The sequence below is a fragment of the Cinclus cinclus genome, chromosome 3, assembly GCF_963662255.1.
Source record: "Cinclus cinclus chromosome 3, bCinCin1.1, whole genome shotgun sequence".
Classification (NCBI taxonomy): Eukaryota; Metazoa; Chordata; class Aves; order Passeriformes; family Cinclidae; genus Cinclus; species Cinclus cinclus.
Window position 1 is genome coordinate 59837327 of NC_085048.1, and position 20335 is coordinate 59857661.

The 20335-nt window shown below is 39.4% G+C and overlaps 1 protein-coding gene across 3 annotated transcripts in view; it reads left to right on the top strand.

Moving 5' to 3' along the window:
• The first annotated feature begins 1171 nt into the window (after positions 1-1171).
• Positions 1172-20335, top strand: part of ZDHHC14 (zinc finger DHHC-type palmitoyltransferase 14) — a 91952-nt gene continuing 72788 nt past the window's right edge. For all 3 annotated transcript variants that reach the window (XM_062488875.1, XM_062488874.1, XM_062488876.1), the window contains exon 1: positions 1172-2315. In XM_062488875.1, the coding sequence (XP_062344859.1) occupies positions 2065-2315 (251 nt within the window). In that variant the 5' untranslated portion in view covers positions 1172-2064. The remainder of the gene's footprint in view (positions 2316-20335) is intronic.

The following is a 20335-nucleotide window of genomic DNA, read 5'->3' on the forward strand; positions in this document are numbered from 1 at the left end:
GGGACATGGCCGGCCCAGGCGGGCAGAGCCTCCGCCCCCCCAGAGCCGCCGCGGCAGCCCAGCCCAGCCTGGCCCCGCCCCGCCAGGACGGCTCGGAAGACATGCTGGGGCTTGTAGTCCATCGCGACACCGTCCCGCCTCCGGCTGCAAAACTACAACTGAGCGAAACTACAACTCCCGGCGGGCGGAGGGGCGTGTCTCGAGCGCCGTGTCCGAACCGGGGCGGGGGCTGGTCCCGCTAGGTCGGGCCGCGCGGGCGGGGCTTCTGCGAACCCATCGTTCGCTGGGGGACTCGCTCGCCCTCGGCCCGGCAGCGGGGCAGGACGCGGCTACCGCCCGGGGCTGGCGGCACACACCGCTCGGGGCTCAGCGGAGCGTGGGTCGGGGGCGGCTCGGCTGAGCGGGAGGCGGCGGCGACAGCGGGAGTGGGGCTCCAGGCGGACGCCCGCTGCCCGGCTCGCCGCCCCGCGCTTCCAGCCCGGCCGGTGGGCGGCTGCCTGCGGGGAGGTGACGATGGAGAAGAGTTAGCGCAGTCACCGCTCTCCAGTGGCCGGGGAGAGGGCCGGGTCGGGCCGGCCGGTGCGTGGGACCTGCTGCATTGTCGCCGAGAAGCGGCTGAGTGACCGGCCGGCCGAGGGCGGAGGGTGCGCGCCTGTGTGGTCCCGTCCCCCGCCGGTTCCTCCCGCGGGCGGGCGGGCGGCCGGCGCTGCGGTGGTTACCGCCTCCCCTGAAAATGAAGAGGTGGTGGCAGCTGCTGCTTCGGGGTCTGGCTGCCGGGGGGAAGCCTGGGTAGAGGCTCATAAAGAAGGGTGAAGAGTTCTGGTTCGCGAAGGGGGAAGCCGGGCGTTTTTCTCACCTTGCTGCGGGGCCAGAGCACAGCGAAGCCGGGGAAGCCGGCGGAGAGCCGCTCCTGTGCGCCGGGGGAGGGGGCGGGATGCGGGGGGGGACCCGGCACCGCGGCGGGCCGTGGGCTAGAGCCCGCGGTGGGGCGGGGTGCGAGCGGCCGCGGAGGCGCTGAGCCGGGCGGCGAGGATGGTGCGGGGAGGGGGAAGTCGTGGCAGAGATCTAGCGGCGGCGAAGCCTCCCCGTCCCCTGCCTCCCAACCTCCCTCCCGCGGGGCCGAGGCGCTGGGGAGCATGAGGCGGCGGCGGGGACCTGTTGTGTAGGGGGAGGCGCGGGCAGGGAGGATGAGGAGGACCTGCTCCCGAGGTGCTGGTGTGTGTCGGCGACCGGCCGTGCCCCGAGCTGCCACGGGCTCGGGAGAATCCCTTCCTGTGGAGTGGTGACAGGGGAACCCTGCGCCCCTCGGTCTGCGCGGAGCGGCGGCCGCTTCCCGCTGGACTGCGGCTTCAGGAAGAGGAGAGCTTCAAGTGTTCTTCGGGAGCTGGAGTTGCAGCCTGGTTCCTTACTTGCCTTTTCTACTTTTTTTTTTTCCTTTTTTTTTCTTTTTTCCTTTTTTTAAAAAATTTTTCCCCTCCCCCTTAATGATTCGTTTCGCGTGTCTCTCGAGGGAACGTCTTAGGAATGGTCATTTTTAGCAGTGGAATCTGCTGCGCAAAGGAGGATTATAACAAATCTCTATGAATGATAGACTCGATTGCTAAACCTTGCTTTGACCAACCTTCTGACCCTCGGAGAAAACTCTCAGGGTGTGCGTGGGAAGGAAAAACCTTCCCATTTGAAAATAAACTTGATTAAAATAGACTGATATTTTTTTTTCCTTTGGAGACCCTAACTGATTTATAATTTTTTTTTCTTTTTGTCCTGTTTTGTGATAAGTTGTTTTTAAAAGGATTGTCCTACGTGGTTGTTTTGTAACTGGTGGAGGAAGGAAGGAAGGATCCCTCTCAAGCATTTGTGATATGACAGCTTTGGTTTCTGAAGAGTTAAGTGGTGCTTGCATGATACACCTATTGCTAGTCTGGTAGCAGACTTTTCATCATTTTATTTGCTTTTTTTATTAACTGGGGCTGGTGGAGAGGGCTCTGTTGGCCAGAAGAATATTTGCACATATATATTTGTATACATTTTTGGTGGGGTTCTCCCCACATTTATTCTTTCTTGATGACTCCTGGAGGTGGAAGTGGGCCCATGAAAGACTGTGAATACAGTCAGATTAGCACACACAGCTCTTCGTCTCCCATGGAGTCTCCCCATAAGAAAAAGAAATCAGTTCCCAAGAGAAAATGGGAGGTTTTTCCTGGAAGAAACAAATTCTTCTGCAATGGGAGGATCATGATGGCTCGACAGACTGGAGTCTTTTACCTGACTCTTGTTCTCATCTTGGTCACCAGTGGACTCTTCTTTGCATTTGAGTAAGTGACTTTAAAGTCTTAATATATTCCTTCTCCTCCTCTAGTTATTTATTTTCTGGCTGAAAGCAAAATTAACATATTTAGGAGAGAATGCTGACTGAATTCCACTGATGCTGATTTACATAATTGAAAATGCGATCTGATAAGATGCTGAGGGGTGCACAGTACAGTTTGGGTTATCATACTCAGTGGAAAACTAATGGGAATCAAGGTTGAAGTTGCTTTCATACCACAAGTTTCCGACTCTTGCGATTGGTGAAAGAGGAGAGTAAAACAGGAGGTTTGGGATGACCAGGAAATGATGAAGCTCCTCGCCTCTTAATTACTCTGAGAATCAAAACTGGCACTTGCAAGAATACTGATTCTTTGTCACAGAACTGAATGCAAGAAAAGCAGTGTTTTTCATTAGCTTATGAATCAGGCATGGTTTATTGTTTTTGTTTTTTTTCTCCTGATGTAATTTCATGAATTTGTAGATTAAAATTTGAAGTGATGAGAATAAAAAAGAGCTGTACAATTTTGCATGTACCTAGCTTTCCACCACTAGGTAACAGCATTACTTTTTCTCTTTGTTGTAACTTGTATGTGAGTTTGGTCTTAGTTTAAGCTGTATTTGCTTTGGAGGTTTGAGCTATATTTTTTTTAAGTAAGCTTCTGGTGTCTTTCTAGGGCCTTTTTCTCTGTAGCTCTGGAGTCCTTTTCATCTGTATAAAGTGAACACAGAGTGACAGCAAATCAAATATACTGATTTTTACTCTTATGTTGTAGTAGTTAAATGAACTACTGGCAGTAAAGAATTAGGCACTTGATGTGAGCAATATAGTGTAACTTTTATTTACTTATCTTTAGTTGGGAACCAAGTACAAAGAAGGTTACACTGCTAAAAGCACTCCCTATAAGAATAATTGAGTTATCTTAAAGGGTTAGTGCTTCTTTACCTGCTTTAAATTATTGTAGTTTGACTTGTGGCAGGAAAATATCTTCAAATTAATTTTTTTTTGCAATAAGAACTATTATTTATAACTAAGTTTCAATTCTGCCTCCAGAAATTATTTTGCTAAGCAGTACAGTTGAAAGCCAAAGGTCATTCATTACTTGGTTTCTTCAGGCAAGAAGATAGGGACATTAACAAACCCTAAATTGTACCTGTTAAATGCAAATCTTCTTAATAATGGTAGCAGTAAAGAAGGTAAAAATGCTCAGCCGTAACCAATGGCTACTGTGGGCTCAGTAGATGAATTGTCACTAGTGGGCTCCAGGTTACTTCAGAGGAGTTTATTAAGTGTAAATCTTCTGCAGACATGAAGCTGCTTGAGTATGATTTGAGTAGTTGAAATAACACAGACAATGATGGTATCCTCACTGCAAGTGTGTTTACTTTCCTGGTTTTAAACAGGTATTGAGGGTGCAACCTGATAGTATTGCATTAGGACTGGGTGCTACTCTATTCTGTTTGCCATGATTAAGCTTTTGGAGAGCTTTTCTATGTGGGCTGACACTTCTGTCTGTTTGCAATCTCATCACCTTGAGCTCTGAAGCCTGCTGGACTTCCTGCAGATACCAGAATGTAAATGTAGGATTAAAAGTATAATGTTTTATAATCAGGGTTATAAAACTGATTTATTAAGCCACCATTTGCAATTTATTTATATGTTTTAACACTTTGATCTTTCAGAGATAAATTTTCTTTGCAGCTGTATGATTCACAAGTGCTAAAGCAGGATGAGCTGCTAGGTGTTCCTCACCTTCTGATTTCATCACTACTGTGAGCTACATGCTCTACCAGAGTTGAATTCTGCAACTTCCGTCGCGTCTTTGAGAGTATTTGCAGTGTAACCATATGTGATTGACAAGATTTTTAGTCAAAGATTTTCATACATAGTTGGTGCTTATTCTTACTGGTGGTCTTGAAGCAGGGAGGAATCTTGGGCTTTATATAATAGAACTGTACAAATTCTCTGTGTGTACATTCTTGTATCACTTGCACTCTCCTAAGGAAAATCAAAGTAGACGGTAGCAATGGTATTCCATTTTTATAATGATAAGGTAGATTTTGATCTTTAGAAAGCACTTGCACTGAAAAATTATTACTCATCCTCTGAAGGCTAATTAAAACCCAAATCCAAAACCTGTGACAGTGGTGTTCAGTACGTCTGTGATGGTTAAACTGCAGAGGATTGTTAATGTTATAAAAAGAGGGGAGTCTCTTATTGAAGAGTGTTATTTTTAAGTAGTTTCTCTTTGTGTCTGTTCCTAGTAGTGTGAAGTTACTATTTATTGATCAGTGATAACATCCTCAGTGTTAAGTGTTGCTGCCATTATTGTCTGATTTGATTATGGCATTCCTCATAAACCAGCCATTTACTGAATATGACAGAAATGTCTTTCAGTCCTTTGTGTACCTGTGGAGCAAAGTGGTATTTTAATGAATGTGTGCTGTGTGTGTCTGTGTGAGGTCAAGCTGCCATTGAAGAGGAAGGTACCCTGTATTTTCTTGGAAATGTTTGTTCTTTTTTGCTGCAGTGGAAGTACATTATTTTGTTCCCTTTGATTTTGGAAACTTAAAAGTGGGTACTCATGGTTCAAGTCATTCCCTGGTTTCAGGCTGGGGTATGGGGGGAGGTTGGAAAGATTCCTTTGACAGCTAATTCCTTGGAAAGTATCATGCTAACATAAATACTTGTCCTTTATACTTCAGCTTCGTTTGTTCCTTCACTGTCATTTCCCTCCCTTCTATTTTACTCTTGACATCCATACATCCAGAGCTGTATCTCATGTGCTTTGGAATACTCTCCAGGGAAGAAATACGTATCTTGGAGTCCACAAATGCTCTGTCTCCAAAAGCAAACATATGTCACGCATCTTGACCTGTACAGCTTTAGACATTGAGTCATGCCTTTGTAATCTTTGTTTCTTTATATTTTTGCTTTTGTGCTTTTTTTTTCTGCCTACTTCCTCCAGCTCCTGCTTTCAGCTGGCTTTATTCCTTTTTCTGTTGACTTTTATCTCTCACCTACTCGAAGTGCATCATCACTTCTTTCTTTTATCATTTCTCTGTTCTTTTTCATTTTCAAAGAAATGAGCCAGAATTTGCTTAAAAGAAAAATGACAACCTATGAGTTTTCAAGCAGGTAAAATATTTATAAGTCCTGCTTCTCTCCCTTTCCAAAGGAAGAGAATGCAAATAACAAGCAGTTTTATTTCTGTGACTTGTTTATTAAATGTAACATGAGTGATTGCAAGCACTTTAGGCTTCTAAGAGGGATGCTGTGCTGAGTTGTTCTTAAAAGCTATGCCTATTTTAAATTGCTCAAGATGAGACCCCACAAATTATGGAATTTGTCTTTGAAATTTGGGTATGTTACTTTACCTTGAAACTTTTTTCTAACCCTAACCTTGAGTTATTTAGCTGTGTTTATTTTTTTCTTGTAAAATTTGCCTTGTGTTGCATTTTGGTCTTTGCCTTGTGCTGGTACACAGATACGTATATTTTCCCAAACTATTTAGCATTCATTTATCAAGGTAGCTGCAATTAAAGCTTAGAAAACAAATTCCTCTCCACAGAGCAAAGATAGCATCTGTAACTGAAGGGCAGAACTGTTGCTGTTTGTAGCCAGTTCAATAATGGTATTTACATGCATGTATAGTCCTCTATTTGTGCAATAGAGGCAGAACAAACATACTTGATGCTTACTGCACTTAGCTAGGTATACATATTCAAAAGAAATAAGAGCCCTTTATGCTCATTGTTGTTTGGGGTCCTGTTTCTGTAGGTTATAGGAAAGCAAAATGGAGGCTGAATGACATAAATAACACAGTAAACAAATTCTTGTTAAATGGGAAATCTCATGTGGATGCACAAGATCACGAGTTCCAGAGCAGTGGCTGACGACCTGGGCGATGTTGCTACTGTGAGCTGCCTCTGAGTGCTCCCTTTCCTCTTGGGCCTTGCTGGGCAGGCAGCAGGAAGGAACATGTCTGCACCTGAGCTGCTTCAGCTCAGGCAGGGGAATTAAACTTTGCGTAAAAACATGGTTTAAGTGAAGATGCCAGCTGAACTGAATTGACTCAGGCACAGTCATGTTTTCTTCTGTCAACTTATTTGCAGGGTGAGTGGCTCTGGAAGAAGGTTGAAGCAGATGGTAGGATGCTAGAAGGGCTGAAGCAGTGCAGCTTTTTTCTCTGTAAATGTGAATCAGAGCCCTGTCACTTCTGATGCCATTTGATGCTTGCACTGATTCAGCAAGCTGGAGGGGTTTTTAGTTTATTTCTTTTGAGCTAGCTAACACCTGATTTTTAATTTTTTTTTTTTTGTGAACATGTGTATAATTGCGTTTTCTTGCAAAAGATATATGCTGGAGGAAAATTATTTAAACTGAGGCTGTTTATGTGTATACATGTACAAACCATTGATTTCTATGCAGTCACAGTTGCTGGCAGCCTGCTCCATGCCTCCCACTTTGAGAACCAGTGTGACTGGAGGACGTTAATGAGTCACACTTTCTGATGCTGTGTGCGGATTGTTCAATATTGAACTTTGTGGTGAAGTGGTGTAACTTGCTGCTCACTATGACAAACCTCTGTGTGTAAACACTGATGCCAGTAAGCTGAGCATTTTCACTGTGGTATCAGCAACCCTTCTCTTCTTAGGGCAAGTGTTTTCTGCTCTTGCAAGAGGTGGTCTTTTAGCATGAGGTTGTGTGCCAAGTAGGTGGAATGTTCATCTAATACCCTCCTTTATCTTTGTTCTCTGCTCTTAAGGCAAGTAAGTTACTTGTGCCTCTTGAGGACCATGTCCTTAAACTATGAGTTCCTTAGAAGAAAGTGCTACAAATCCTACTTCAATGCAACAGTTAAAGGCTGCTCTAAGCTTAATAGGGCATTTCTTGTTAAAGATGTCAAAATGGATTTTAAACCAAAAATCATAATATGTAAACTAAAGTTATTATTCAATGACAGAACTGCATCCTTTTCTACATGAAGGCAGTCACTGCCTAATTGTGCATGATGACATAAGTGAGTGTGGTGTTCGGTAGGTGTTTTTTTTTCTCCCAGTTTTCTTTGTTTTTTGTTTTTTTTTGTTTTTTTTATAACCCGTCATTAAAATTAAGCCAGAGGAATATTTCTGTTCTTTGTTTTGTCATATTATACATCTCTGATAACTTAGTGAAAAAGACATGGAATACAGTAGGTCTAATCTTTAGGGTTTATACTTTGTATTGAGCAAGTGATACTGACAATTTCTAAGGGACCATATGCATTCCAAGCAGAATGTGTATTCTTTGCACTTAAATGCCTTTAAAATGTTAACTGTCCGAATCAAGTATCTCCCACATACTAAGTATATCTAATACTTTTTTCTTGACAAGGGACTTTTCTTAATTACAAAAGAGTTCGCTTAATCTCCTAAGTTTCTCAGTGATCTGAGCAAGTATGTCTGCTGAAGCTTCTCCCTGGCCAAAAGAGAGTAGTTTTGTGCTACCATATCTCAAAAGTAGCATGTCACTGAGCAGGTATGTCAGTATAAACTTGTAAACCTGCTTTGAATTAATTATATGATATAAATTGAAATCCTTCTGCCCAGAAATTAACTAATGGCGTTTGATATTAGGTCATACACTTCTGGTTTTCAAGGCTGGATCTATTTACATGGAAATGGACAATGACTAAATGCTTAATTTTTCAGAGTAAAATTCTGTGGGAATAACAGAAGGAAGGGTAACCTCTCGTGTTTTTAGAAGTCATGTCATCTTTACTTTCCCTGAAACTGCAGAAACTTTTAATGGTTTTGTAACCTGCTTTCTAGAACAGCTGTTAAACAGCTTTTTTTCTTTCTTTATGAGGGTGTTTGTTTTGTTGGTTTTGGTGGTTTTCTTTTGGCTGGGGATTTTTTTTTTTTTTTGTATTCACCTTCATTGATGGCATTTTTCTGCTGTTTCATTGAGAAGTTTTGAACATGTATTTTTAAAAAGTTTGCTACTCATATTTCCATTTTTTTATTGTGGAGGTGCAGGGAAATGAAAACTATAGGGACTATAGTGGTATAATGGGATATCAGTTTCTGGGATATTGGCTTCTCAGATACTGTATCTTTAGGGACCTTGAGGAAATAATTGTGTAGCTTTGGATCATCAATACAAGTACATCCTCAGAGTGAAATGTGAACATTAGTGGTCAGCTTTGCCTGATGCCACCCAAACCTTTGGGAAGTTCAATCACTGTTTTGCTGGTGGGTGATTTCTAGGCTCACCATAAGTGCTGCAGATAGGTGTAAATCCTTACCTGGAATATTTTAGATTCATTCTAGGGAAGGGGGGAAAAGTAATTTTCACAGTTTAGTTATTCATATATATATATATATATATATATATATATATATGTGTATATATATATATATATATACATATATATATATATACATATATATATATATATATATATACACATGTGTGTGTGTGTATGTATGTTTGTATGTGTCTTCAAATGTTTACAGATGCTGATGGCTAATACTTCTCTGCATCTTGAATCTCCAGAGTACGAGTTTTGACTTGTAATCTTATGACGGTTGTTTGATAAAATCTATCTTAATTTATCACTCAAAAGTTTGAGATTTATATTGTTGATCTCTACATATTATGCCTGTTTTATTTTGTCCTTCCCTGAATAGGTGCTGTTGTCCCTTTGTCTGAATGAATATGTGTTAAAGGTATAAGATGTATCGTTTGGAGACTAGTGTAGCCATGTAAGATAAATTTGCACTCATGACATCTCTATCTGTTCTTGGAAGACTGGTATTGTCATGTGGCTATCTGGAAGTCTTCTCATATCAACTCTGCAGAAATCTTTGTATGTGTTTTAAAGGAAAGATGGTCTTTTTCAGGTTTTTTCCCATAGTTTCTCAGGAATCATGGTACATGTTTAGGTTCATGTAAAGTATTCTTTTTATTAATGTTGCAAATTGGACTAATTATGAAAAAAATACTTTTGTTGCTACATGATTTTAATTTGTCATAGCTGTCACATTGCATTATTATTTTGTAAATGGCATTTCATACAAAACAAAATATCTCCGTCAATCTGGATGACCAAGAAATTATCTTCTGGGTGTGGGCAGGGGGAAGGCTGGCAAAATACTGTATTAAAAAAAAATCCGGATTTTTTTTGGTGTTTTTGTTTGTATTTTTTGGAGGGTTTTTTTTTTGTTTGTTTGTTTTTTTTTTTTTTTTTTTTTTTTTTAGATTTTAACACCTAAGTTTTACTTTTTGAGCAGTTTAAAACCCCAGCAAAAAATAGCTTAAAATTCTGGAACATTTTGAAAAATTGCTTAAAAAGTTGAACAGCCTTATCTAGGAAATTTTTCTTATCCTGACAGGTGATTCTTGCAACTGACGGTGTAGTAGCTGCTGATGACTTTAGGTCCATGCTGCCAATAAAGGTTTGCACATGGCAGTGCAGTTAATCTTTCATGTGACAAAGCTGATGGAGAAAGGTGGAAAATCTCCTGAAGTCAGCTGGAACTACCAAAAGTTTATTAAACTTCATATAATTACAGCCCATTTGTTTTTCAGAACTTAATAAAAAACTGTAAAGTGGATACATTTTTTACAAATCAGAGACAAACTGAGAAATCAAGATGAAGCCTATATATAATAGCCCCAGATAAAATTCTGTTCCTATTTCCTCATGTTGCAGAAGTACTAAATGATACTAACGTAAGACATACTTATGGAAGGATGCTGAAGTTGTTCTGAAGTTTCAGTTTTGGGCAACACACTCCCTGTCCCTTACTCTGTTGTTTCTGTTTGCATTTGAGCTCCTGCTTGTACTGCAGTGAACAGGCAAAGGGAGCTTTCTACAGTGTGCATCAATGGAGCTCTTACTCAAATGGATCTTCAACTCAACTACTTCAGCTACTAAGCTGACAGTGTGCTGTAGTGATGTATGATTATATATGATTATACAATTCTGTATATGATCATCTACATTTCATCAGTGTCCATAGGGTTTATTCACATTATTGTGGGATGGTGCCTAATGAGATTTTACATAATGACCTTGGCTAATGAGATGATAGTTTTGTTTTGTTTTTCCACCCCTGCTCTCCCCTGAAGTTGCTTACTGCAATAAATACTGGCAGTGTGCATTTGTTGCAGTAAATATCCAGTTAGTTCAGCTGCTTCTATAAATTTTATTCTTATTTTAAAAAATTAAGTATGAAACAAATCAAATTGAATACTGAAAATGAAATTGAAAACAGTGAGCCTGAACTCAGAAGCTGATGTACCTAAAATCTGAAGTTTGTGAATTTTGTGTTATAGTTCAAATGCAAGATAACATTTTTACACTCTCTGCATTGAATGTATCTGTGAAATTAGTTTGAAGGCTTTAGTATACATTTCTTGTACATATGATCAATATATATCAGCTCTTAAGAGCAAGGGACAGATATATTAGCATTTGTTAGTATTTTAACATAAATATTTGGCATAATACTACAAATTATGAATGTAGATTAAAAACATGGTCAGGAATAGAGAGCTGCTTCTTCCTCCCACCTTGCAAAAGGAGTACCAATACAAAATTTCTCTGATTTTGATAAATTTTGTATCCTCTGTTTTTAGAACTGTATGTCACTGTCTGTATGTCAGGAACTTGGCTGTCCATTACATTTGTGAGATACCCCACTGGTTATGAATGCCATGATTCCAGGCAGAGAAGCAAGTGTCAGACCAACCTGTACTTGCATTTTGCTGGCATGCTTGTTTGTGCATATGGTGTGAGTTTTCATGGCACATCTATGCATGTACCTTAGTAAATGCTTTTACTAGCAAAAAGGGTTTTCTGGTGTTCAGTTATTATATGGAAGAGTTAAAATTGTTCCTTATTTGGAACTGTAGAGCAGTTAAAAGTACTATGAAGCAAAGTAAAAGCTAGAATAGCTGTGACTTGTCTCTCTTCAGCATTGCAACTCACTAATAAACTTGCTTCTTGTGTGTGTGGTTTCCTTAGAGCTGAAGCTCATAATGCTTCTGTATGAGAAAAAAAATAGAATATTTAAGATACTTTTACTATTTAACATGATTTGAACTCTTTCCAGGGCTGAGAGGCACTGGGTGTGGGAACAACAAGTAAGCTCCATCTTTAGTCAGGGTAGATGGGTTCATGAGGAGTGCTGCATAGTGACTGGAGTGCACCAAAGATTGGAGTGCACTGTTAAAAGAGCATATTCACTTCTGATTTGCTTTGTTTTATTAGTTTGGAGAAGACAAAACTTGTGGGGGAATCCTATTTAGTAAGTAGTGGATTGGGGAGAGGGAATGAAAAAAAAGAGCTTAGGACCCTTCTCAGTTGTGTTCAATGATAAGACACAAAATAAATTTCCATTAAAACAGAAGAAAGAAGGGTGGGCTTTTTGTTGTTGTGGTTTTTTTGTTTGGCTTTCTTTTTAAATTAGTCTGCTTGCCTGTTTGTTTTGATTTGTGGGGTTTTTTGTGTTTTTGTTTTTTTTTTTGCTGTGAGGATGATTTGACTTTGGCATAGGTTGCCCAGTGAGACTATGGACATACTGAAAACCAACCAGATACAGACCTGAGCAGTCTCCTCTGACCCTGCTTTCATCTGGAGAAGTTAGACCGAATTTTCAGAGGTCCTATCCTAACTCAGCTGCTCTGTGATGTCTGTGAAAATCAGAGAGCTTACTATAACACAGCGAACCAAGATGTTTTTAATCTAGCAATATAATTTTAATCTTGTTTTGATGACTCATTTATCATCTGCATACTTTATGAGAACTTCAGTTTTATCTAGTTGTAAAAGATGAACCTCAAGTCTTAGTATAACAAAACCTAAACTTTCCAAGTAAAAGTCGTAGCTGATCTTTCTGACCCTTCTATTTTCTCACATTTGAATGTGGCTTTCTCAGTTCAAAGTGCATTTTCCAGCAGTTTTTGGAGGTTCTTTTCTTGGTTATTTCTGCTGTTCCTTACCAAGTTTTGCCCTCTACTATTCGTCTGGCTTTTGCTGAAATGTAGTTAGTATTTTTTTTTTTTTCTTATAAATACCACCATTAAGTTTTAATAAATTTCATACAGAAAAATGTCCCTGTATACAGTTGTTACAGCAGTGTTATATGTTCATCATGTTGTCTTTGTCTTGCTTTTGTAAACTTTTCTCTCCTTCCACCAGTATTGCTAGACACTTGTTCACTACTGATAGACTTAGATTACTGTTGCCGTAGAAGGGATATGAAGGCAGTAAAGTGAAGCTGAAACACTTAATTTTTCCCTTTCCATAGTCACAAAAAATGAGTGTATCATTTTTTTCCTATCTTCTGCATTGTTTGCCTATTATATTATGCAAATATGTGAAATCATGAGGTCTGTCTCCTAGTGCTTGAGTCAGGTCAAAAAGTCCTTCTGATCCTGCAGGTTCAGCTTCCTCTTTGAGCCTGCTGCTTGATAAAACCAACTTCAGATCAGCTTCTGTACCTTAAATGATAGTGTGTTACAGCTTCTGAACTCCTAGATAGGAATGAAATGGCTTGTCTGAAAAGCTGCTAAAGCTGGATTAGTTATCTTTGGGGAATGGAAAACACCCTAGATATGTCAGATTAGTCCAAGCTCTCTTTAAAGGGCGATTTGCTTAGAAAAAGGTGTAAATAATTCCAGCAAGGCAGGTGTCCAGTTCTGCATCAAAAACTGGAAATAAAATAATAAAAGAAGAAAGCTTGAATTATACAGAGTGTACTTTCTTGTATATATATATGTATGAATCTCTGTGTCCCATAGCAGCTATCAGAATTAAGTTTTTCCAAGGCTGGTGCAAGCCAAGGGGGACATATTCCCATACCACTTATCCAAAGCACTGCTTTTTTTAGCGTGAACTTCATGTCTGTAGACCCGCCTGCTTTTTTTGAGTGGCCAGAAGCTGACATTTTGATCAAGAATTCAAAGAAAATATTTCAAAATATTCAAAGAAAATACTTGAGAGTATTTTATAGGAGCATCTCGGTTTCCTTTCTGATTGCAAGTCTCCATTGCGGGAAGATGAATCTGATGGCTGTAGAGTGCTGAAAAGGGTGGACCCACCTCTTCCCTTCTCCAGGCCTCAGATGTCACTTCTTTTGTCTTTCTCTGTAGTTTTCCCCACCCAGTGGTGAGCCACTTAAGGGAGTTCCCTTCCTACACAAAGAAAAACTTTCTGCTACTTTATATCCCTGAGCTGAATCCCTACAAATTCAGAAGAAATGTTATTGCTAGTGGGAGGCAGGAAGTTGTCAGATCATCATCACTGTGATTTTTGAACTGTATCTCATCTTTAAGAAGCTTGTTAAGTAGTCTTGGCTCTTTGGCATCTGAGAGGGTGCTAGCGGAACCTCTTGGTTGCTTTATGGAAATCTACGGAGTTCTGACTTTTTAACCATACTTTATTTCTGAAGTAACTGGGTTGTAGTTTGTAGAACTTGGAACTGCAGCATCTTTCAAATAGCACCCTTTAGTTGTTCATGTCTTAGGGATTTTATGTATTTTTTGTTTTAATTCCTCCTATTTGTAACACAACTCAAGGGCAGTAACTGAAGCTTTTTCCTGCATCATTTCTTGGGTAGTCTGTGTTCCCCATTTCCAGACTGCAGAGCCAATGTATTCTATTGCATTTGATAGCAGAGCTTATGGAAAGCTCTATGAATGCTTCTTGACTTCAGTCTTTATAAAAATAGCTGAGTTAGCTCAAAATATGCTAAACTGAACCAGGAAGGGAATATTGTTAATCCTTGACATTTCTCCCAGCTTCAGCTGAGATAACAAACAACATAAGGAAATAGTGTGTTTCTTCACAGTCCCATTTAGTTGCCTGCTTGGGTGGGGTTTTTGTTTTGCTGGTTTGTTTACTATTGTAGATGTTGAAACTTTCAGCTTAGGAGGTTGAAGGAAGGATGATAATGCAGTTAATGGAAATCTGAACAGACTGCATGTAAGATTGTTGGAGTGTATGTCTCTATTCACAGTGCGATTAAAAAATGGCATTTAAAATGATTTTGTTAAATAAGACACCTAAAGCTAATTAGAGCAGAAGGAATTGTCTATAGAGCAGAAGATGGGAAAGAAGTTGGACCAAAATCTGACAGAGATTAATGTCATTCAATATAAGACCTTGAAAGGGTAATAATTCTTTTACAAGACACAAAGCTCAAAAGGCTTTCTTTGCCTTGAGGTGTGGAGGCTTTGAGACTTCTTATCACTGATGAGATCAGTGTTCATCTTTAGAGTAGAATATGGGGTTTTTTCCTTCACAGATTCTTTCAGGATCAAGCTGCACTGTGCATTGTTTTTTAATACTGAAAGCTGAAGTCTCCTTTCCAGTACTTGAGTATATCGAAAGTTGTGTGCTTGAAGGCAGAGGAACATTGCAGAGGAAAGCCTATAAGGACTGGGTGGAGTAAAATAATTTTGCTTTTTTACTCAGCTCATACTCAAGAAGAGTTTTGGAAAGAGGCAATTGACTGTGAATGTGAAAATCCAAACAGTCTGATATGTGAAAATCTACTGACATACTTGAGTCCCAGTAAGTGAAGCTGTTATGGGCTGATATCCAGCTCAATTGAAAGGTAAACATGCCTTTCCCAATGCACACACCTTTCTATTATTGCATCCTAGAAAACTTTAACCAACAGTTCAAGTTGCTAAATGATAGTCTTAAGGTGCAGTTACCCAGTGGTTGACTGTTCTTCATGAAAGTAAGTTTATTTTCTGTTCTGAAACTTTCTATAAACAGTTGTTGGCACTAGTTCTTGCTGTTTCAACAAAGAAATGCCCTTTGCAAAAGGAGATGAAAAGTTTGTTGCTTCTTAGTTCAATCCAAAAGAAGTGACATTTTATTGAAATAATACTGTCTCATATAATAATATTTTAATTTCAGCTTTATTGCAAGTATTATTTCTGACTGCACAGTAAGGGCCAAAGATTTAGGGAGCGTATAATTTGCTACTGAAGTTGATCCCTACAGATAAGAGTTGCATAGTTCTGTTATTCATTCACAATGAGTGCAGACCTAGGCCAGCTATACTTGTCCTCATATTCTGATGAAAAGATGAACATTTTTTGAAGATTGTTCAATACATGCAGAAGAGTTGAGGATTGAAGTGGAGAAGAACTGAACTGCTGTAATATTTGCTTCTGGAAATAAATTTCATTTACTCTAGGAAAAGTTGTTTTGTTTCCATATTTAGTACCTATAGGTAAGGCAGTAATAACTTGGGATACACATGCTGAATTTTTCAGTTGTTACTGCATCCAGTACTGTAGACATAGTTGGACTCTATTCTTAAGTTGCTTATGCATGTTGTGTCCTATCAACATCCCTCTCACTTCAGAGCCTGAAAGTAAGAAATAAGCATATGAAAAATTGAATAGATACTAAATGTTGATAAGACTTGTGATGAAACTCTGACAGTCCTGCTTCATCAGTGCAGTTAAGAATGCTGGAAATGACAGCATGGGGCATAGAACTTTGTTATTTGACTCCTTTGGAGTTTGTTTATATATGTGTTTTAAGAGCAAAAAAAGCTGGAAAGAGAGCTGTAATGGACAGTTATACTGGTAGTGCTTTAAGGTTTCAAATTATTTTTGTGGGGTTTTTTTTGTTGTTCTTTTTTTTCAGTCCAGAAATACTTTTCCCTTTTCTTACTGTTCCTGATTTCTGTTGTGCTAGTCTCATGACAGGGAAGCTCTGTACTCTGAGCAGTGTTATTATTTTTTTTTACTTCCAGTATGATAATGGTGAGAGAAAGACCTGGGAGACTGGCTTGCAGGTTACAAATAGAAGAGATAATGGGTTATTCCAACTCTTGGTTATACATAGGTAGGAGTCTGCAAGTGTGGCAGTCTCTCGAAGATGTGTTGAATTCATAAAAGTACTGACATTTGCCAATAATTTGATTTTTAACAAGTAAAATCTGATACCTGTGCCTATGCTTGCCTCTCTGAGGGCAAGGCAGAACTCCTTTACTGGAATTACGTTTTTGAGCAATGCCAGCCTAACCATGAGTTTAGTAGCACAGCTGGTTCTGGGAATTAAGCTCTGCTCTGTGGGGCTGCTTTCACCTGTGGCTGTGGGCAGCAAATATGAAGAAGCTCTTTAAATTACTTCATTTACCACTCGTCTTCCAGTTTCTGCAATCTTGAGTTCTATATAATATTATTACACACAAGTCATCTCTGCACATACTCCAGTTCATTTCCAGAACAGTCCTACCTAAAGCTATAAGGGAGCAGAACTCTCTGGGGGGAGGCTTGAGGTGTAGGTCTCAAAACAAAAAGGCATATGACAGAGGAAGGGGAGCCTGTCAGAAGAGTATCAAACTTAACTTCTGCAGGCATGCTGGCATTTTATTTCATTTTGTCAGTCTTGTATGTAGCAATCTTGCAGTTTTAGAATAGCTTTTCTGTGTGTAATTATTAGACCAGTAAGTTCCCAAACAGGCACTATTTCTGTTCTTTCCCACATACTCCCAAATCATTATCTTGTCTTCTTTCGTAGTGTGAACACCTTGCATGTGCTTGCTCTTTACTGTTGTGTTCTGTGGATTGATGCTTCTTCCTCTGGGTCTGTTCAGAGAGCAGTAAAAGGGGCAGCACTGCCTCTTCTGCTCCAGACAGCTTTTGAACCTGTTTCAAAGGAAAAGGTAAAGGCAGGAGCTTCATTAATTTTGTAGTGATGTTGTAGTCTTGCATATTTTTATCTCATTTTTTTGCCAGTCCTCCAAATAGGTCAAAGTTCCTTTGGTTTTTCAGTGCTCCTTTAAGTGAGGAGGGAAACACTGTAGATAATGAAAGTATTAGAAAAGAAGAGTTGCTGTGCTTTGTAGTTTGGAGGCATTTTGCTGTTCAGGTGGCACTCTACTTGCCACTGTTGTTTTTCATAGTTCTCACAGTGTAGTTACTGGAAGAAACTGGGAGAGGTTTGGTGATGCTCTTTGCAGGCAGCAGAGTACATTTGTGAATAAATAGAATTGGGTGTTCTGCATAGGAGACTACTGCTCTGCTATATGAAACAAGGTGGCTTGATGCATCACCTGTTTCTCACATGGTACCTAATGCATTGTACAGAATAGTTGAGCAAGTGTGGCTAAATGCTGCTTGTCTAGGAATAAAAATATAAATCCTAGTTTGTAACTCTAAATACTGATACTGCTTTTCAGTCAAAGTTCTGAGCAAGTTGCATAAGTGCAGCTATTTGATTTAAGTAGATGTCAGTAGTGAAACATGCAGTGTACCAAAGTGACCGGTGAAACTGCCTAGGTCTTGATGACATGGAATTTGTAGCAAATGTAGGTTAGCAAAGTCCATGACATAATGTTTTTTAGTGTATACACTTTTCATTTTGTGACCATTCTGTGTGCTTTACGCACTATTCTTCATAGGCAATGCAGATAGTTTGGTAATTAGACACACCAGCCCTATATTGACTGGTTTTGATTTTCATATTGTAGTGCTCCAGAACCTTCTTGTTTGCTGCAGTTTTTTGTCATTACTTCTAATATAATTATTGTGTTCAGATTCTGACAATCAGCTTTCATTTGTGCTTTTTATATATCAGCATTAAATATTAAATTTTTTTTTGTTTTGTTTTGAAGGTGCAAAAAACTTACTGTTTCAGCTTTGGTCATATATCATAGTTCTAAATTTATTTTCAGCTTGTAAGATGACTCTACCTTTTGATAGCTTGTGTTAACTGAAGTGGACTAAAGTTCGTTTACAAGTGGAGGGAACTGAGGAGATCAGCTTGGTTCTCCAGTGACAGCATTGCTCAAGTGTGGATGAAAAAAGAATAAATACATCAGAGTAGTGTTTAACTGTAAGTAGTAGTTGTAAGAGGGTCAGGTGTTGATCAGACTACAGGCAACTCAGAGGTGTTTGCATGTGTGTGACAGACATGCTGGATGAAAATTTTTGCTCCAGTAGAAATTTTTCTCAGCTGTTGATCAGCAGACACAAAACCTAGTTAATACTAAACAGCTGTCAGGATGTAGAAGCAAAACTACTTTTGCTTTGCTGTTATTTATTATTCCACTATGACTTAGGGTATTTTTTTTTTTTCAGTAAGAGTGGCACTGGCTGCTTCCTCAGCTAGTTATCAAGGCTCCCTGCCATTTTGAGTTTATTTTTCTTGCACAAAGCCTGGGGAAAAAGATGAACCTTGTTCTGAAGGTCACTATGTCCAGCTGTCTTTCTGAGCAATGGGAGTGAATGTGTTTCAGAGCTACTGACCCTTCATATATAATATCGTGCCACTGACTGCCCTCATTTAAAGCAAGGACCCACAGGACACTGAAGGGATTTCAGCACTGGTGGAAATGAATGAGGACTATGTCCTGTTAAGGTAGCTGAATGCAATGGATTGTTGTATTGTCAGGTTCCACTGGAATTCTGGAATTTTTTTAAACCAAAATTCATCCACAAACAAAACTTTTTCTTATTTGTCCACAGAAGAGTTTTAAAGGTTGTGTCTTTTTCTTCTGATAGGACATCAACTAAATTTTACTACTGTTTGTGACTTCGGTACATGAGGCTGTCTGCTTGGAGAGCTTGAGTCCAGTAATCTGCATGTCTCTTCATCTCATGGTTGTGAACACAGCTATGTCATCAGCCTAATAAAAGTATATCTGTAGGGTGGAGTTTGACACATGTAAAGGAGGAAATGGCCACTGACAGATGCAACAGATGCAGATGCAATATTTGAGCTTTTTTTTTTTCTCTTTTTTTTCTTTTTTTTTCCTTTTTGACTGGGGGCAAATTACATCCTTTACTAAGAAGTATTTGACATGTAGTTGCGTTCTAGAAATGTGGTGTTGAGCACAATTCATGCTACAAATTGAAGGCTGGGTCAAAGGTCTTATTTATTACAACCAGAAATACCTTTTGCAAGGCATTTTATTTTAAGATGGTATATTCCCAGGTTTTTTTTCTACAGCCTTCTTTTTTTTTCATGTGCTTATACTTAAAATTGTTCTTCAAGAGTCTCTGTTTTCAGTTTGTATTCTGCCAGTAGAGCTAACATAGTCAAATCAAGCCCTTCAGGATAGTATGTTTCTCCTTACCGTACTGCTTGGTTAGATGCAGGATAGCAATTCAACAAGTTGTGTGCTTTGTGTTGTGCAAAACAACAATGTAAAAATCTGTAAAAAGAAACCTGTTGTTAATGAGAGGCACCGAACTATGACAAATAGGGCTTTTAAGAATTCATTCAGAAACCAGATTAGATCAGATTATTCTTCTCAGATTTGAATAATGATTTCTGTGAAGTGAAATCTTCACGTTTGAAGACATCACAGGCAATACTTATGATGTGTACAAAAACTGTTAAATCCTGTTAGTGTCAGTGTAAACTGTTACTGTAGAATAGAAGTGGCATGTATTTAATTACTTGAGCATGTTGCTTTTACTGGAGAGCTCACTCTCCTTCCCAATAGTCCTGATGGTGCGTGGAATGATCCAGGCAATATAATGAAAGATGCTGTATTCCCTTGGGTATTGCTTTCCTAACAGTGAATAGGTTAGGTTGTTAAATTGAGAAATGTTTTGAATATTTTTATCTTGATTTCCTGAACTCCTTCCCTTTTATTTCTCTCAAAAATAGAGAGCCCATCACTAAAACTGGCAATCTTCTTCATCACAAGAATTTCTTCCTTTTCTTCCCCTTCCCTCTCACAAACCCAGATACCTTAAAAAAGGTTGGGGTGTATTTTAATCAGAGAGGATTATGCTGAGAGAGTTACATTTATTCCTTTGGTTGTGCAGAAGTTCTTCAGATGGTTCTCCAGATTGTTTAGGATGTGACAGGACACTATAACTTTTAAACTGCAGGTTAGAGCTTAGTTGATATTGGGACAAAAGAACCTTTTCCAAGAACAAGTATGGATGAGAACTGAAATAAATTTCCTAGGAAGATTGTGGAATTGTCATCACTAGAAGTTGTTTGCAAAGTGTGGTAAATCTGTGGTGAATCTGAAGTGATTTGTGATC